This window comes from Triturus cristatus, chromosome 7, assembly GCF_964204655.1.
Source record: "Triturus cristatus chromosome 7, aTriCri1.1, whole genome shotgun sequence".
Lineage (NCBI taxonomy): Eukaryota > Metazoa > Chordata > Amphibia > Caudata > Salamandridae > Triturus > Triturus cristatus.
The window spans coordinates 1,857,984,917-1,858,003,603 of record NC_140590.1 but is presented as its reverse complement, the minus strand read 5'-3'; the positions used below and the strand labels follow the sequence as shown (position 1 = coordinate 1,858,003,603).

The window sequence follows — 18,687 nt, the reverse complement described above, 5'->3', positions numbered from 1 at the left end:
TATCACATTAGTTGTTTTTTATGTGAGCGTTACTGAGGCAGACTGGCACTGCCACGTTTGAACTTACAATGCAACTGGCTCCCAACAGGGCTGGATTTACAAATTTTTGTGCCTAGGTGTTGTGGGTTGAGGTGTGGGCTTGTGCTACAATGGTTAACCACCATCAGATTGTGAGGCATCTCACAGAGCATAGTAACCTTTCTTCGTGCCCAATATGTCACCTTCTCCATCCCAAGCCTCTCCCTTTTTCTATCCTTCTCTATCACCTGACTCGCTCTTCTAGCTTCTAGAGAAGGTTCCCCTAAATTCATCCTATCTGATAATGGAGTACAGTTCAAATCCTGTGAGATGAAAAATTATTTGAGTGCTTCTGGGATTCAACAGAGATTCACAGCATTATATCATCCTAGTGGCAATGGTATTGTTGAGAGAGCTAACCGCAGTATTAAGGGAGTCATACAACTTGCTAACAAAGGTGACTTATCCTGGGAAGAAGAATTGAAAAAACTCCTTTGGGCTTATAGAAGTACTATTCATGGTACTACTAGTAAAAGTCCTTTTTCCTTAATGAGAGGTAGGATTCCCCATTCAAAAATTAATCCAGGTTGGTTAAATAAAAGTGGAATGGTTTTGTGTGATATACCTATTGTGAGAGAGAATATTAAAGAATCTCAGATGAAAAACAAATCATATTATGATTTAAAACATGGCACTAAATAAGTTAATTTACATAGTGGTCAATGGGTTAGAATAAAAAACGCTAGGAAAGTTTCAAAGACTGAAAGCAGGTTTAGTGAACCCAAACTGGTTGTCAAGGTTATGAATAACACTGCTTTACTTCAAAATGGTGAAGTTTGGCATTGTAGTCGCCTGGCACCAGTTTCATATAACTCTGAGTCAGAAGAGCGTGACAAATAAAAGAATTTTTGGTGGTTAGATACGTGTAAATTTTCACAACATATTGATGATTCCAATTCAAATGATGAAAGTGTAAATCGAAGAATATCTTCTGATGTTGATTTGGAAGTTTCACAAGATTGTATTGTTTCTCCAGACAGTGTCCCTGTACCTGTGGTCCCATTTGATGAAAATTTATCTTTGGGTGACAAGTCTCATGATGTTCAAATGTTCAAGATCCTATTATACCACAACTATCTTGCGATGAAAATATTGTTAAAACTTCTAGTGGTAGAATTGTTAAAAAACCAAAATCGCTAGAAATGTTTGATTGTAGTTAATGATATTTAGATTTTAAATTAGATTGTTTTTTTTTGTTTTGTTTTCTTTAAAGAAGGGGGATTGTGTAGTATGTGGCTTTAAGATGAATCAATGGGTCATATAGTTCTAGATTGTAGAATGTGTTGTGTATGCAAATTCTATCTTAGGACAGTTTTGCTATGGAGACTGTCAGCGTTGGAGGTGTTGTTCCTGTGTGCGGGGGGCTGTAATAAAGAACTCAGCAAACATAATCTTTTATGAGTGGAACTTCATTTAAGGATGCTACACTCGCTCACCTCAATCCCTATCTTTATATTTTTTCTCCCATGCACAGTCCCTTTTCTTCAGATGCAGGGGTGTCAGTGCTTACAGAATTGTATCATGATTCACTGTCATTCAGCACTGGTAGTTCAGTTCTCTCAGTCACGTTATACTGCTTATTAGTGTCAGATGGTTCCATTTAGTTTTAGATGCTCTTGGATGAGTGAAGTTAACCAGTAAAGGTGTACTCTTGAAGGTTCAGGAACTCTGGTGCACTGGACATTAGACATAACGCAGTAAAAAAGCAGTGCCCGACCAGATCTTGTATTTTGTTGAAAAGAGATCTTTATTAACATTATCTGTAAGCCAAATAGTAAAAGAGACACCAAAGAAAACCTGAACATACTTTTATCTTCAGGGGCCAATAGATGGCCCTAAATGTAATTCGAGGGTTTGCATGTGGAGGCACAACGACAAAGTAATGTTGAAACGTCCAGCCTATGCTAAGTGTACGGAAAGGCTGATGAATTAATAGTCTCAAAAGAGCTCCTGCAGTCCCAGCCTGTTTACAGAAAACATTTCAGAACCACAGTCCTTCTTGTGGGACAAAGGCTATAGTGTCAGTTTTTTTTCAAGGCACATGCATCATCGAATGTATCCCTATTACCAGAGAGATGCTACATCAGGTTCCGTAATGAGCACAGATCAGAAGGGAATTGTGATATCAGGTACAAACAAGTTCCTACATAGAATAGGATGTTTTCCACCCAATTAGTCAGAGTGAAGGCTTAAGAGGGGATGTTGCATCCACTGGGCATAGTCTTGCACACCACAGGGACACAGACTGAGTCGTCCAAGTATCTGACCGTAGGAGGCAGCTGTAGATGCAAAGAGAACTGATTGACAGAAGGGAACTCACCACAGGCGTTAGCCTCTTGGCGTCCATTGGAGGCCTCCAGCCCGGCTGCCCGTGCTCTCGAGTTGGTGTTGCACTAGAGCTAGATTAGGTAGTCCCAGGAAAGGAGGATGTGCACTTAGCACAAGTAAGCAGACCTCACAAGTAAGCAGATCTTGGTCACTAGCTGATCAGAAAGTGTAGTTATTGTCTGCCTGGTGCTACTGAGGCAGCTAGCTGGTGCTGGAGTTGGGCGTGAGTAAATCAGAACTGGTTTTTATTGTGCAATTACTTAAAATCATTACACTAGAACAATTATTCACGGTGTTTCATATAAAAGTTAGTCGGGCTAAACGTTCCTGAAGTTAAAAGTTCCTTTGCTTAAACCTACTCTAGCTCTGGAAAAAGTACTGCCTCAACTAGCATTACAGTGGGCTGAAAAGAAGAGGCGACCCTTCGAATAGAGGTCCGTCAAAGTGGTGTGTGCATCGGTGTAGTTCTTTTCAGCAGATCAAGTGAGGCGTACCTATTACAGCCTCATTACCGGACTAAGAGTGAGTGACTACCATTTCAGGCTGGGTGGGTGGTGATGATTGAGGTGTGAGTCATAGTGTGTCGGCCAGGGGCAGTTAGACCCATGTGCTGAGAACATGATAGCAGGCAGGGCACGGTGCTAGAGGGAGAAAAGGTGGTGTGGTCTTCACTCTCTTCACCTGGACTGCCATTCTGTGTCATAGACACTGTACGCCTCTAAAAATATATTGATTATACTATCACTACAATACAGTATCTCTCTATCTCTGTCTCTTTCACCCTTTCTCTGTCTCTTTCCTGCAGTTACTACCCCTCTCCTGTACCTGTTATTAGAAACTGATCATATTTCACCACAAGGGTTAGTAGACTCATTGCCATTGTGCTGGGAAAAGGACTTTCCCCTGCAATTAACTTCAGTCTTCCAATCACTTTGTCTCCCCATGCATGGCCTGTTGAGTTGGCAGTAGCCATTTCCACTGTGAATAGAGGTATACTTGGATGTTGCCTTCAGTCTACTATAGTCTAAAACTAGGGAACTATTAAGGGAAGTAATATCAGAATTTGGTCCCTCATCTCACTTTCTCCTACCTCCTTCTCTTCTCTCTTTTCTTTGTTATCCTTGCGTTCTTCCTATCTCCTTGCCTTCTTCATAACTTTGGCACCACTACTCTCCTACATAACCTGAACATGAAAGACCACATCAACGCCTCAGTAATAAGTGCCTCCTACCTGCTAAAACACCTTAAAAAAACAATGTTAGTCCACTAGAAGACCGTAACACGCTGTTTACACAACCCCGGTTAAGCTCTCTGATGCCCTCCGGCCTAGTTTGCGCTTTATATTTTTTTATATAGTGCATTGCTGTATGCTTCCTACTTGTATTATATCCCCTGCATGCCTCTTACTGTTTTATATCTCCTGTAGTCACTGTGTATATAACCCCTGTAAAGCTCTCTGATGCACTCGGCCAAGTTCACATATATAAAACTCAAAAATAAAATAATAAATACTTTCCCCTCCATTCTCGCCCTCGTCTCTCCACCTGCCTCTCTCATCTTCTGTCCCATCTTCATTCCAACCCTTCACTTCTCTTCTTTTTCCCCCACATGTTTCTCATTCTTCCTTCTACAATTCATAATTGATACCGTTTCCAGTTCAAGGAAGCAGCATATTGTTTTCATCATATTGGGATATTGTTCTTTTCTCAATAAAAATGTATTGTGATGAATTAAAACACTTCAGTAGCTCATGTACCCTTAAAAAAGATGGCAGATGATAGAGCGATTTCTTGGAGCAGAGGGACTTAGATTACAGAAAATCCCTAGAGCGAGAGGAATGCTCAGTAAACTGCGACATTTCTCCTGGCACACGCCATGTAGGAGGCCCTACCATATCTTGGCACCCTGTGGGTGTGACATCGCTGGTTAAAAGTGCTTGGTTGGGGGTTTATTAGTGACGTGGACTAAGTGCACATATCTTTACTTGAGAGAGACCGTCTACTCAGTGGTAAGCGCACTGAAATTGAGATGATACGTAAGCTCAGGTTTAAATGTGGTTTTTCTTCACCCCTACTCGGAAGGAAAATTTATATGCATCTTGTGTATTTTTTGTAGCCTCTACTACAGCGTTTTGTAGAGATTGAAAAACATACTGTTATCATTATTAAGTCTGCTCATGATGCTGTTGTTCACAGTGAATTTATGATCACTCAAATGGTAAAATTGAAAACACGCGCTGGAAGGTCAGATTTAGCGGCATGGGCAGGTGCTGGGAGGTCAGATGTGGTGGCATGGGCAGGTGCTGGGAGGTCAGATGTGGTGGCATGGGCAGGTGCTGGGAGGTCCGATGTTGCGGCATGGGCATGTGATGGGTTATCAGACGTGGCATGGGCATGTTCAGGGTGGTCATTTGTAGTGGCGTGGGCATGTGCTGAGTGGTCGGATGTGGTGGCGTGGGCATGTGCTGGGAGGTGAGTTATGGTGGCATGGGCAGGTGCTGAGAGGTCAGATGTGGCGGCATGGGCAGATGCTGGGTGGTCAGATGTGGTGGTGTGGTAGTGTGGAATAAGTACTAGCCAGCCAAGATGACGGATGCATCCTAGCGTTGCTCCGCATCCATCCCCTATTATTCTACATAATCCTCACAAGTAGCTGCCAATCCAAACACCGTCATAAGCGGCACTACTTCCCAGCATGAGAAACCATGAACTGAGGTGACCGGTGCAGTGTTTGATGGAAGGATAGCGGAGAATCTGAGGAGGTGATCGCGCCCTAGGCGGAGGCACCAGGAGGCTGCAACAAGAAAAGTGCGGGTCAAGAGGCGCCAGTCGAGACGGCGTGACACTGCCGACAGGGAGAAGCGAGCTCCCGACTGCTGGCGGCGGCGAAGGAGAATAGAACAGCTACACGCTAAAAGAGACTGAGAGAGTCGAGAACAGAACAGTGCTGGCCGGGTCAGAGGCCACACTGCGTGAGTGAACAGCAAGAGAGGCAAGCATCCTGTGTGCTGGTGATCGCGGCGGGCCAGGAGGATGCGGGGTCCCAGGCATCTTCTCGCCTCGCTGGTGGAGGGAGAAGTCGGAGGTGCCGGTCTTCGCACGGCTGCGACCGGAAAGGTGAGGACTGGCTGCAACGGGAGGAGCACTACGCGCCTGCAAATGAAGGTGAGGCTGGGAATGACGAGAGAGCAAAGCGCACAGGCCCCATTTCCCAGAGGTGGGAAAGATCGGCTGGGGGCCTGATGGGGCCCAGGGGCATTGCGTCCCGGGCAGAGCGGTCGCTGACGCCGGCGCGCCGGCTGTGGAGTTGACCGGACTCGCAGGCACTCCTGCAGGATCAGGTCAGCTTAGCGCGCTCTACACGGACACTGTAAAACTCACAAAAAGAAGCATCCAACAGGGAACATAAACGGTATCTAACACTCACCGCATTCATTGTTTGGAACCAGACAGTGACGTGCAGACACAAGGCCCTAGCGAGTAGTCGACAACACGCGCCCCGGGTGCGCAGATAGAGGAGCCAGCGCCTGAGTGGAGTCACAGAAGCTCAGCCCCATGTCAAAGCCACAGTGAGCGGCGGACCAGGCCGCAGTCAGAGGACACCCAGTATCTGCAATCAAAGTGATACACAGGGCAGCACACACGCTTGCGAGGGAGAAGTAATTAAAAACAACACAAGTTGGAAACAAGAGAATACTATTCCACTGGAGATCTGGGATGAGGCAGAGGGGGTAAGGTGGACAACACACACATACTGAAGTGTGTGGGCCGTGAGTCGCTCCTTGGATCCGGGGGCAGCATCAGGCCTCGACCCAAAACAATTCACATCTTTGCTGCAGTGCTGGCCGGCGTGGGTGGTTGCCACGGGGTCTTGGTGCACTAGAAGAGGGCTAGAGACTCCTAGGCTAGATCTACACGCCCTTCTTGGATACTGCCTGGACTGCCATGCAAGGCCCATAATCGCACACAGGTCGGGAGACCCGAAAGCAGAACGAGGAGCAATTTCCACACACAACACCCAACATGTAAGATTGCATGCCCTCAGCTCAGAAGCTAGCCATGGGTCGCTTGCGGATGCACACCCCAGATATGGCGACACGACCCAAGACGAATGAAGCTTCGCTAGCGGAGGGCCATTTAGATCTGGAGGTGACACCACTAACTCTCACTGCAAAACTGGACACAGTCCTAGAGGCAGTGAAGAAGATAGGGGCGGTACTCGACCACACACTGACACCGCTGGAGTCGTAGGTCGATAGAATTACGTCAGACTTCAAGTTCCTATGGGTGGAGCACCGCAAGCTGGCTGAAAAAGTTCTTAATAACAATCAAACACCAGCAGAACTGCAGCCAACAGCCCAAGCGAACACAAATGCACTGCAAACGCTGTTAGACAAGGTGTTCACCCTGGAAGGCCGGTTGGAAGATGCAGAAGGACGCTCCTGCAGGTATAATGTAAGAGTGGTGGGCCTTCGGGAAGGAGAAGAGGGACAGGATACTGTGGTCTACATTGAACGCTGGATAAGGGATCTGTTGCCTGAAAATGTACTGTTATCCCATTATTGGTGGAACGTGCACACAGAGTACCAGCCCGCAAGCCTCCTCCAGGTGCAAACCCTAGACCATTACTGTTTCGGTTGTTAAATCACAGGGACAGGGACACTATATTGAGAGAAGGGTGCAAGCTGACTGAAATAAAAGTTCAAAATGCTCACATTGTGCTCTTCCCTGACTACACGGCGCAGGTATAGCTCCTTCCTGGCAGTGAAGCATCATCTTCATGAACTGGACCTATGCTAATCCCTGCTGTACCCAGCTCGGCTGCGGGTGGTGGTAAAGGGTGCCTTGCACCTCTCTGACTCGCCATCAGAAGCCTGGGAGTGGCTGGTAAGCGCCGGCCTTATGGAGAAATTGAAAAGGTCAAGGTGCCAACAAGGGATTTCATGATCTATTGCTTAACCTATGGTTTACCTGTACTCCTTTTAACCAGATTTATACATAAAAAATGTTTGTGTTTATTTCACAAAAAAGATTTCCCATGTGGTGTGCTCTTTATATCTAATGATTGAATCACTTGATTGATATCTCTAATTGGTGTTAATTTTGAAATACACTTATCAATTAATGTTTATTTGAACTATATAACTAGATAGTTTGTTTGAAACAAAATCCCTTGTTGGCACCTTGACCTTTTCAATTTGTCTGCCCAAGCCCTCAAGGGTATATTGGGTTTTCCCCTTCATTTACATCCGGCCTTATGGAGAGGCGTGCATCACCAAAGAGCAGACAGGAATCGAGTCGGGAGAAGAGGAAAAAACGACGCAGCAGAAGCAGGCACTCCAGTGCACTGTCGGCTGTCCCCAACCTACAGCAAATTATTATAGAAAGAAGAGAAGCTCTCATTGTTGCAGCAGCAACCCGGAAACTAAATCAAGCCTCTGATCAAGATGTGGAATCTACCCAATCTCAACAAGAGGAGGACTACACCCCTGCATAGACCGGAGGCCCAAACTCGCCAGGACTACCTGTTGTCACATCGCAAACTTCCGACAATATCATATAAAGGATTGAGGAGAAATAAGAAACAAGCCTGCGTTCTTACACAAACGCCCAGATGGGTGGGAGCCGAGCGCGCAACTACCAAGCCTGACAACCCTAATGCAGAATCTACAGCTGATGCACTGAATACACTGCATAATACAGCACGGAAGTGACTGTATAGTCAAATCAATGCAATCCACAAAGTGACTTCAAATGTAATGAAGCAAAGCTAAAAACACACGTGGCACCAGGGGTTACAATCACCTCGCACGCAACCCCACATTTGAAACTGGTGCGACTGGTAGTTGTCCCAGTTCAGTGACCTAGTATGGACAGACCTGCGTTAAGGATCTGCTCTTATGATGTTTTAATTGTTCACATTCAGACCCCCCACTTGACCCCCCCCCCCCTTTGTATTTCATATCTATGGAGAAACAGATAAGCCCTGATCCCTTAATACAAATCTGTGCTGTTACCCTAAGGCGTGCCCTGGAAGGCCATGCCCACACCCTCACGTGCACATAGACGTTCCAGAACGTAGGCAGCAATTACACACGTAGGGAGGGGAATCGGGCCTTGCTTCATCACGTTACATTGACACCTGTTTTCTTTTCTTTGTCCCACGCAGTGCTACCCGCCTTCCCAGTTGATAATTCAACACATAGATGTTAGGATATACATGCCATCAGGACTTCGGCACAGACCTGAGTTAAATATGGGGCACTAGTGAATACCAAGAGTGTAATGTAAAATTTTCAAGAATTACCGGTGTCCAAAATAAGTAGGCAACTGTTCACCAAGAACAGACGTCAAATAGTCCAGTATGCTGCATTGTATGTTCAGGCAAAGAAAATGTAACAATGTGGAAGGACAAATGTGTACATCTGATTTGTTTGTGAAAAATAATAATAAAACAGATTTAAACAAAAAAATGGTAGCGTGGAATAAATAATGTTACCAACACTCTACACTTGATCAAATGTTGAACAAAAAAGCTTAACCTTTGGGTCCAAACATTACAGGGGAGGGGCAGAATAATCTCAGTAGAACAGATTTAGTATATATTAGCTGTATTATCTAATACCTTTTTTTCTCTCTCACTTATTTTCTGATGTCGTTCTACTCCTTACCCCTCCCTGTTACTTCCTTTTCTTTTTTATTTATTTGACAAGGCTTTGTAACATAGAAAATAACTTTTTTTCTAGATAAAGAAATGGAAGATGTAAGTTCCACGTGTTGACAAGAATAGATGAACAAAGGGCAGAGCGGACAATCAACAGATCACCAGTCAACAGCGCTAGCTCTTGATGGATGGCCTGAAGGTTCAGGATGGTGTCATGTCACCTAAGGATTGAATGGAGACCACGGAACAGATGAAGAGAGACAAAGGAGGTGATTTGTCGGCTAGAAATTGTGAGGATTCAATGGACTGGGCAAAGATTGACATCGCGAAGGAGGCCTCTAGCATAGATAACCACCACTCCACAGCCTTGGACAAAAGATCTGTCTGCACTTCACTCTACACCAATGTTACCCAGAACCCAATAGACTTGTTGAGGATTGAGGCAGAGACAGGACCTTCTACTACGGATGATCCGCATTCCACAGACTCAGTGGATAAGGAGACCGAGCATTCTAGAGTAGACCGGATTAGGACTGAGGGTGAAAGAGAGTCGTCTCCCTGGGATAACCAAGACCCCATCAAATGGGCGTATATTAAGGTTGAGGCAGATCTTTTTGCCGGTGATAACCAGAACTCTGCAAAGTTGGTGGGGATGGAAGATGCAAGCGAGCTATCTTCCGAGAGCAATCAGAATTTCACTGACCTTGTAAAGTTGGAAGCTGGAGAGGAAACCTGTTCGGAGGAATGCCAGGACTCGAGTTGCCACAGCACATGTGCAGATGAGGAGGACTCCTTGGCCAGGGATTGTTTAGGAGACATGGACCAAGTGAAGGCTGAAGGAGGCCAGGAACTGTCTCATAATAAATCTCCTGGCTTAATAAAGTGGGCGATATTAAAAACTGCAAAGGTACCATTTCCCAGCGATCCTCAGGACTGTGATGAAGGGAGCAATGAAAATGCTGCTGCAGGTAAGGACTAAAATATGTAAACCACAATATACCGTTCAGTTATATATCATGATTTAACCATGAGCCGATGTACAGAAATAACAAATAAAACCAGGGAATATTAGGAACAAAATGCTGCATGTGCACAGGCAGGCTTTGACAGATCACCAAAAATGGACATTCAGGTGTTTTTGAGTTTCCCTGAGGAAATATGGGTGCAAATCCTTACAGCCACTTTCTGCTCCACAATGACACCACGTTTTGTCAGGATTTGGTTTGTCAAAACAAGTTCAGGCATTTTTGTAATTTTGTAAAAAGTCCTGTCAAGGGTGGCCTATCTCTCAAGAGCATACCAGTGTTTTATTTATTTCTGCAGCTGTGATGGGGAAGGCAGAGCTTAGATGGGCTGTATTGTTTTTAAACACAGCCCTTCAGTGCTTTGTGGCTTTTTATAAAAGAGTATCTTATCTGAGCGATTTGGTGCACCAGAGGCAAAGGCTACTGTCTGCAAAGTAGCACCAGGTGGTAGTTCTTATATTATAATTTCAGCACCGGAGAGCTTGTAAAAACACAACGGCCTGCAATAGCTGACAGTGTTATTTACAGTATTGCCACATCGGGGGGATTCGATTGTTTGTATTTTTATTTCATACCTGCAGCTCTGTAGTCATATTAAAGGCCTACCTTCTGCTGTGTAACACGGACAGCTGCTTGTTCACTCGGCACATACTACCAGAGGGATCTAAAGGGTTTCTTTCTGCCTCTGGTATCCGGCAGCTGGCACTTTGGTACGTCTACAGCACTGGTTCCCAAACTTTTGACTCCTGAGGACCCCCATTGAGTCACCACTGGAAGCCGGGGACCCCCAAGCAATTTGTATGATTTAAATTTCAAACATTAAAACAGTAATTCGAAAACAAACACACGTGTACACACAAAGCAAATGCTCAAATTACTAAGGATTTTAGTATTTTATATTGAAAGAATTTGCAAAAAACAAGAAGGTTAGTGCTGCATCTCCGTGACTAACTTTGAAATGGTTGGTTTTATTTCGCAGTACAAGGCTCCTGCCAGGGCCAGACTGGAAACCCAAAGCAGCCCTGGCAAACGTTTTCAGACCAGTCCCCACACAGTGCACACCAAGTGCAGTGAGTGAGCCTGACCACTACAAAGGGGGCTTTGGGAGGCTCTCCCCCAAGAAAATGTAGGAAACAATGGTGCATTCTACAACCAATTTATTATTATATATTGATTTGTATCCGCTTTTAAAGAATAGTAATTGATGACCTTACTATGCACCAGGATACGACAATCTTTGTTGGGGTTCTTCAATGATTCCCTTATTATCACCCTCCAACAGTGCCTCTCATCTCTCCATAGCCCCTCTGTCACATGTATTTTATTTGTTTTATAGCATCTATCATACCATTGTAGGATGTCAGAGCACTTTACATCACACACATATAGGGGCACATTTACAAGCCCCTTGTGCCACGGGTGTGTCACAAAAAGTGACGCACCGGTGGTGTATTTTAGAGCCCCATATTTCCAAGGACAGGAAAAGCCACCTTGCGTGACTTTTCCAGGTCTTGTAAATATGGCCTATTTGCACACGGCACTTTGCGTGAAAGCGGCGTTCCATGGGTGTTGCTGTGGGTGTTCCCACGCAACACCCCATTAAACCAGACAGATTTCCAGATTTACTGTAAATCGTAAATCTGGAAATGTGTCTGAATGCTACGCCTCCCCAGTGGAGGCATAGGGAGGCGCAACAAGGAGAAATGTATTTACTTCTCCTCGTTTTGTTCCTCTTTCTATGCGTGTTGCATTCTTCAGCAAGCATAGAAAGAGGAAATCATCTCTGGTGATTGCTTATGTACAGGAAGGTGTCCCTTCCTGCACATAAACAATCCATAAAACAATGGCGTTTTGCAAGTTCTATGTGTGCTAATGCAGCATACTTAGAAGTTGAAATACGCCATTTCTGATTGTTTTTGTGCTGGCAGGGAACCCTTCCTGCATATAAACAATCTCCCCACGACGCAGGCATCCTTGCACCATGGTGCATGGCAGCAGTTTGTGCCCCAGCGCAGGCCGCAGGGGGAAGCGCAGAGATGCGATATATTGTTGTAAATATGTCGCATCCCTGTGCTTTGAAAGTGACTCAGTGCGGCTCAGCCAAATGGCTTGCGGCACACACTGAGTCACTTTCCCTGTAAATCTGTCCCATAGAGACAATGATTCATACGTGTAAATCAGTGTATAGAAAATGTTACATAAGGCAAATGCGACTACAAGGTGTAGGATTCACATGTCATTCATAATGGTAGGCATTTTTAAAGAGTGCTTGGTCTGGAGAAGCACAAACTCAGGATTCAGAACATAACACAGTGGTTAGCATTGACTTTTCCACCCAAATAAACCTTTTTAGCAGCATCAGGATAATGAAAGACTTAGAAAAACATGTTTCTAACTTGTATTATGCAGTTTGCAAGTAGCTCTTTGATGACGTTAATAGGTCACTGTGCTAGATTACGATTGTCACTTATGAACTGCACAGTAACAAAATAATCTCTGTGACAAAAGCCGTAACCCACTAACCTATGACCATAAAACACTTTTTTAAAATGCATGCTTCACGTTCTTTGCAGTAGGCCTAATAACCCTCTGTGCTACATTAAATAGTTCAAAGCTGCCACTGGACAAAACTCTCATCTCTCTCCAGCAGGGACATTAATCACTGACGTTATCTTGACACTTTTATTGTTGCTGGAAAACTGCTAATTCTACAAGGAACTTTGTTGTGCTTTAAAATTGCTGCCTGAGGACCCCCTGGGAATGTGTCACGGACCCCTGGGGGTCCGCGCACCACAGTTTGGGAAACGCTGGTCTACAGAGCTGTAGATGGTGTAGGGCGAATCAGCGCTGCTCTGTGGGGCCGTTCCACTCTGGATGGTTTTCTGATTTTGCTTTCTGCAGGATGTGATGATGGTTGATATCAATGCTAACTGCTCCTCACAAAAACCTGCGCCCAAACCTTTGGAATTCTCAGTTCGTTTCACCACCTGGGAATCACCCATAACTCAACATTCTAGGTTCTTCCAAACTCATTTCCCCCTTTTTTTTGGAATGAGGAGCCAGTATAGGGTGGGTGTTGCCGTACCTTCAATACAGAGCAGATACGATTCTGTGTACGGAGGCCTAGGGATGATTCTGCCCAATAAACTCAGAAGTCAGGCCTCTCCTTATAGCACAGACCTTGATCCCAGCAAGTTAGTAGAACTCATTTCGGAATGTAAGCCCTAGAATGCATCTAGCCATTATGGATGGCACTGTTCACCCTGCAGAGCCTGCCCGTGATGATGGGCCATTGGCTTGGCCCTGGTATTTGCAGCAGTTGCTAAGCAGGGCTCTATCATACAGGGAATGTGTTGCAAATGGTTTAACATCTTTCACAAAGTGATAATAGTGGGGGGTGAGGAGGCCCCTGAGGGAATCCCAATGGCCTCCTGAACTTGAGGCCTGCCATCAACCAGTAGAGGTGGCCAGAAACCCGGTCAACAGAGTAGATTTGACACTTTCATTGCCCTAAACCCAATTGCCCAAACCTTGGTTCTTCCTCTGGCATGTGTCTTTTACTAGACGTAGTTCAGAAAACCCTGCCCTATTCCATCGTGACTGGGTGTGTCTCAGCCCCAGTTTGATACAGAATGGATCTCTATCTCGCCTTCAAGTGATTTAGAACTCTTGCACCTGCCTGTTGACTGATGGTTACAGATTTTCCACAGGGCCCACCCTCTCCCCAGTCTCAGTAAGGGTCATGTTTACATCCCTGGGCTAAGCCCATCGTACCGTCCATGGCAGTAGCCAGAATTTGTGAGGGACAAGCTCCCTTTGTATTGAGTATTGCGTCCTAAGATCCGTATTCACCTTCAAGGAAAGAGCATGTATAGGGGGCACGGCCTTCCAATTGTTTAGTTTAATACAACTTTGGAAACGTTCTTTCTCAATAACCGCTGGGTACGTATGTTGGCCCACATATTCTGATGTATTCTGATAATCAGCCAGTGCCATGAAACCCCTTGGGGTGTATTTGCGCTTTACAAGAGAACAACTTATCATCATCATCATCCTCCCAAATCGGTGCAATATTGGTCGCTAGTCTTAAGAAGTGCAGTAAATCCCTGGGCCAACACATAACATTACTCCTCATTCTCTAACAGGCTTTCGTAAATGGATGTCTGTAGTGCCCAGTCCAGAGGCACCGACAACTATGGCATGTAAGGCCGCTGAAAGAAAGAGGCCTGATGCACTTTGTTCCCCCTAGTGGGTTCCACTCATCCACAGAACTCCAGGGATGAACCTTTCAAAGGCTCCTCACGCAGCTCTTCCTATTAACACATGCCAGAGAGCGTAAACCTGCCGCTCCCATGTGCACACTCTTCAATTCTCCACATTGATTTCAAATTCCATACCATAAAATGTAGAAGCCTGTCCCTTGCTCACAACTCTACCAATATTTTGTGCACCATAACCTTGCAGTCTTAACCTTAGTTTGTAGTGAAGGTTGGTGTCTTTGGCAGAGACTGGACGTCCTTAGACTAGCCTGGTGTCTCAGAGGCCTGCCTCATTACTGCACTGGCAAGCTGCAGTCAAAATGAGGTCTGCCTGACTGTCAGCTGCCTAAGACCAACTGAGACCTGTGGAGTAAGGAGCACTGAGTACAACACAAGGGGGGTTTAGAAGACAGCACAGAGCCAACAGGAAGAGCAGAGAGAGCCAGAAAGGGAGGACAAACAAATGAGTCTTAGCAAAGGAAGCGCTCAGAAGAAGAAGAAGGGTAATCGTATTCCTCCTGAGGCACAGCCGGGAGACTTGTATTTGTATTCACTCGTTTGCTTTTAAAACTGAAAAATTGTAATTTTATCTGCACTTTCCCCTGCTTCCTACACACGATTGCTGTGTACAGGCACCTGTCCCTGCGGTAAAATGAGCGCTGGGAAGGCTACAATTACACCTTTTGGAAACCCCATTCTCCCCGCCCGGAGCAGGACACGCCCACTCCGAGGCCACGCCCCCTAGCAGAGCATATATAAAGCGCGCTGAGGCGATAGTGCGCCGGTAATCGTATTCCTCCTGAGGCACAGCCGGGAGACTTGTATTTGTATTCACTCGTTTGCTTTTAAAACTGAAAAATTGTAATTTTATTTGCACTTTCCCCTGCTTTCTACACACGATTGCTGTGTGCAGGCACCTGTCCCTGCGGTAAAACGAGCGCTGGGAAGGCTACAATTACACCTTTTGGAAACCCCATTCTCCCCGCCCGGAGCAGGACACGCCCACTCCAAGGCCACGCCCTCCTAGGAATCTCAGACTACAAGAATGTGCATGAATAGGAAGCGCAGCGGACGAGCGCAGCGGGCGCGACGATTGCACGCCGAAGGCGCGCATAAGGCAAGCTCGTCTGCGCTCGTCCGCGCCGAGTCCGGGCCTTGGGCCACCCCCCTTGCCCCCCAGCCGTCAGCACAAAGATGCTATACGCTAGCAACCCTCTACAAGTTAAGGCCTCCTGTTAACTCATGCCCTCGGCACTCCCTCCAAGCCATGGACCTTCCTTCAACCTGTCCTACCTGTTCTGCGCCTCTCAAACCTAACTCGCGCACAACAGCCACACAGGAATTCCAAATGCTCCTACTAAACTGCCGCTCGCTGCCTAAGCATAGCGCCGAAATGGCCTTATTGATAGAAGAGCACACCCCGGATATATTGTTCCTTACGGAAACCTGGCTTACCAGTGAGTCCAACCCGGCGATAGTAGAGGCCCTCCCCACCGGCTATCAAATAACACGGCAAGACCGGCCAAAAGGGAGAGGAGGAGGCCTTGCTATCATCCATAAGGAGCAATATCATTGTCGACTCTCTCCTGAGACCATCTCGGACTGCGAGAACATGGGTTTTAACATCAACCTCTCTCCTAACATCTGCTTCTCAGGCACCCTTATTTATCGCCCGCCCGGCCTCCCGAAGCAGTTTCTTCTAACTCTGCCATCGAATGTGGCCAGCAGAGTCAGCACCTCCTCTAGCGTTACCGTGTTGGGTGACTTGAATCTACATTTTGGCTCCCCCTCGGACCTTTCAGCTGCCATCCTATCAGATGATCTAGCAGCTCTACAACTCACTCAGCGTGTCTCCTCCCCCACCCACGAAAAAGGCCATCTACTGGATCCAATTTTTTCAAATTGTTCTGAGATCACAGTGGACCCAGGCATTACCCTACCATGGACTGACCACTTTTTAATCCCCTTTAAATGGACCACACCTAAATTCTCTCCTCCGGCTCCCACTACCAAACTCAGGCGAGCCTGGACGCGCCTTGAGGTTGATAAGTGGCGCATTAAACTGGCTAGTTCACAACCAGAAATTCAGGATGATCCCGCCCTAGCAAACCAGGCATATACCAACTGGATCTCCCACACTCTTGACTCTATTCTCCCAATGAGCAAGACTGTACTGAAGCGGCCTCAAAAAACCGCACGTTGGTACACCCAGTCTCTCAGAGAAAAAAAGCGTCTCTGTAGAAGGGCGGAAAGACGCTGGCGCTTAGACAAATCGGCGGATAACAAAACCCGGTACCGTGAAACCATCAACGAGTACAAAACTCAAATAAAAGCAGCTCAGTCGACGTATTTCGCCGAAAAAATCCTGAATGCTAGATCTAAACCCAAAGAGATCTTCCAGATCATTAAAAAGTTAACGAACCCATCCCCTGTGGTGCATGTCGAGAAATCTGTCACCCAATGTAATGACATTGCCGAATTTTTCTATCAGAAAATCAACAAAATTTACTCAACTTTTTCTCCCCCAAACACCAACTTGTCTACTCAACCTAATAACCTCCCTAGCCTGCCACATTCCCCCACCCCTTGCAGCTTAACTCACTTTCCCCCACTAGACCTCCCCACTTTAGAATCACTAGCCCTCAGTGTCAAATCAGGTTCTCCGGCCGACCCTGCCCCTCCTGACATCCTAATGGCAGCATCCCATACCATCCTGCCCGTCATCAGAGAGGTATTAAACTCTTCCATCTCCTCTGGCACCGTTCCACCCGTATGGAAGCAGGCCATGGTTAGGTCACTGATCAAGAAACCCAATCTGGACCCGTCTGATCTGGCTAACTACCGCCCTATTTCTCTGCTCCCTTGGTCGAGCAAGGTTTTGGAGAAATATGTGAACCAACAGTTAGTGAACTATCTAGAGGACCACCACATACTGGATCCCACTCAGACGGGTTTCAGACCTAAGCACGGGACAGAGACCGCCCTCCTCATGGTCGTAGAGGAAGCGAGAAAAATCTTGGATCAGGGAGGATCAGTGGCAGTGATCCTCCTTGATCTAAGCGCGACCTTCGACACAGTGTGTCATGACACCCTACTAAGCCGCCTGTCCTGTGTGGGGATTAAGGATAAAGCTTGAGCATGGTTTGAATCCTTTCTGGGGAACAGATCTTTCAGGGTTTTTGATGGCGATTCAGTTTCCTCCAGTAGACCTCTAAATTGTGGAGTGCCTCAGGGCTCCTCTCTGAGCCCTGCTCTATTCAACCTATATATGAGACCACTGGCCAGTGTCGTCCGCCCATTTGGAGTTAAAATCATCTCATATGCGGACGACACGCAGCTGGTGGTCTCACTGGCGCAGGAGGCATCTCGAACTGCGCCAGGCGGGCTCAGAGAATGCCTGGAGGAAGTGAGGAGCTGGATGTCGTCATCATCCCTGAAATTGAACGGAGAAAAAACTGAGCTGATGCTCCTAGGACCTTCAGAGCCGGCAATTCCCCCTTCCCTATGGCCCCCATGCCTAGGACCGCCTCCAACCCCAAAAAACACCATCAAAAGTCTTGGGGTATGGCTGGACAGCTCACTATCTTTCAATGTCCAAGCCACAAAACTGTCAGCCACATGTTTTGGCATTCTGAGAGTGCTAAATAAAATCTTCCCCCTCCTCCCCCTGGAAGCCAAACAGGCTGCCATTCAAGGGCTCATTCACTCCCGTCTTGATTTTAACAACGCACTTTAGCTGGGTGCACCAGAATACACCCTTCGGAGGCTGCAAACTGTACAGAACAGCGCAGCTCGCCTTCTACTTAATATCCCGCACAGATACTCAGTGAGGACCGGACTGACTAGCCTCCATTGGTTACCGGTCCGGCAGAGAGTTCTGTTCAAGGCGCTATGTATAGCCCATCAAGTCTTCTGGGACATGGGACCTATCATTACCCGTGATCTGATCACTCATTACATCCCAAATCGTAGTCTTTGTTCCAGCCAGACTCTCTTAGCAGTAGTCCCAAGAATAAAAAGATCTAGAACTGGCGGAAGGACGTTCATGTACAACGCAGCTAAGGCCTGGAATGCTCTACCACTTCATCTTAGAGCCACCCAGAACCTTACTAGGTTTCGCAAGCAACTGAAGACCCACCTTTTCACATCTGCCTGCTAAACCGTTGTCTTTTTTTTTCTTTTTTTTTTTTTTTCCCCTTCCCTGCTCTCTGTAGGTCACGGTTATCCTAGCGCTTGGACGCCTTCGGGCAACAACTGCGCTCTATAAATCCCCAAGTTTACAAGTTTACAAGAAGGGCAATGAAGGATGGAGGGACAGTTCCACAGAAAAGGTG

The 18,687-nt window shown here is 46.4% G+C and overlaps 1 protein-coding gene across 1 annotated transcript in view; it reads left to right on the top strand.

The window, feature by feature from the left end:
* The window catches only part of LOC146813475 (uncharacterized), a 267,150-nt gene that overhangs the window by 226,515 nt on the left and 21,948 nt on the right, over positions 1-18,687 (top strand). The window contains 1 exon segment of the mRNA XM_085615433.1: positions 9,308-10,037. Within this exon segment, the coding sequence (XP_085471559.1) occupies positions 9,308-10,037 (730 nt within the window).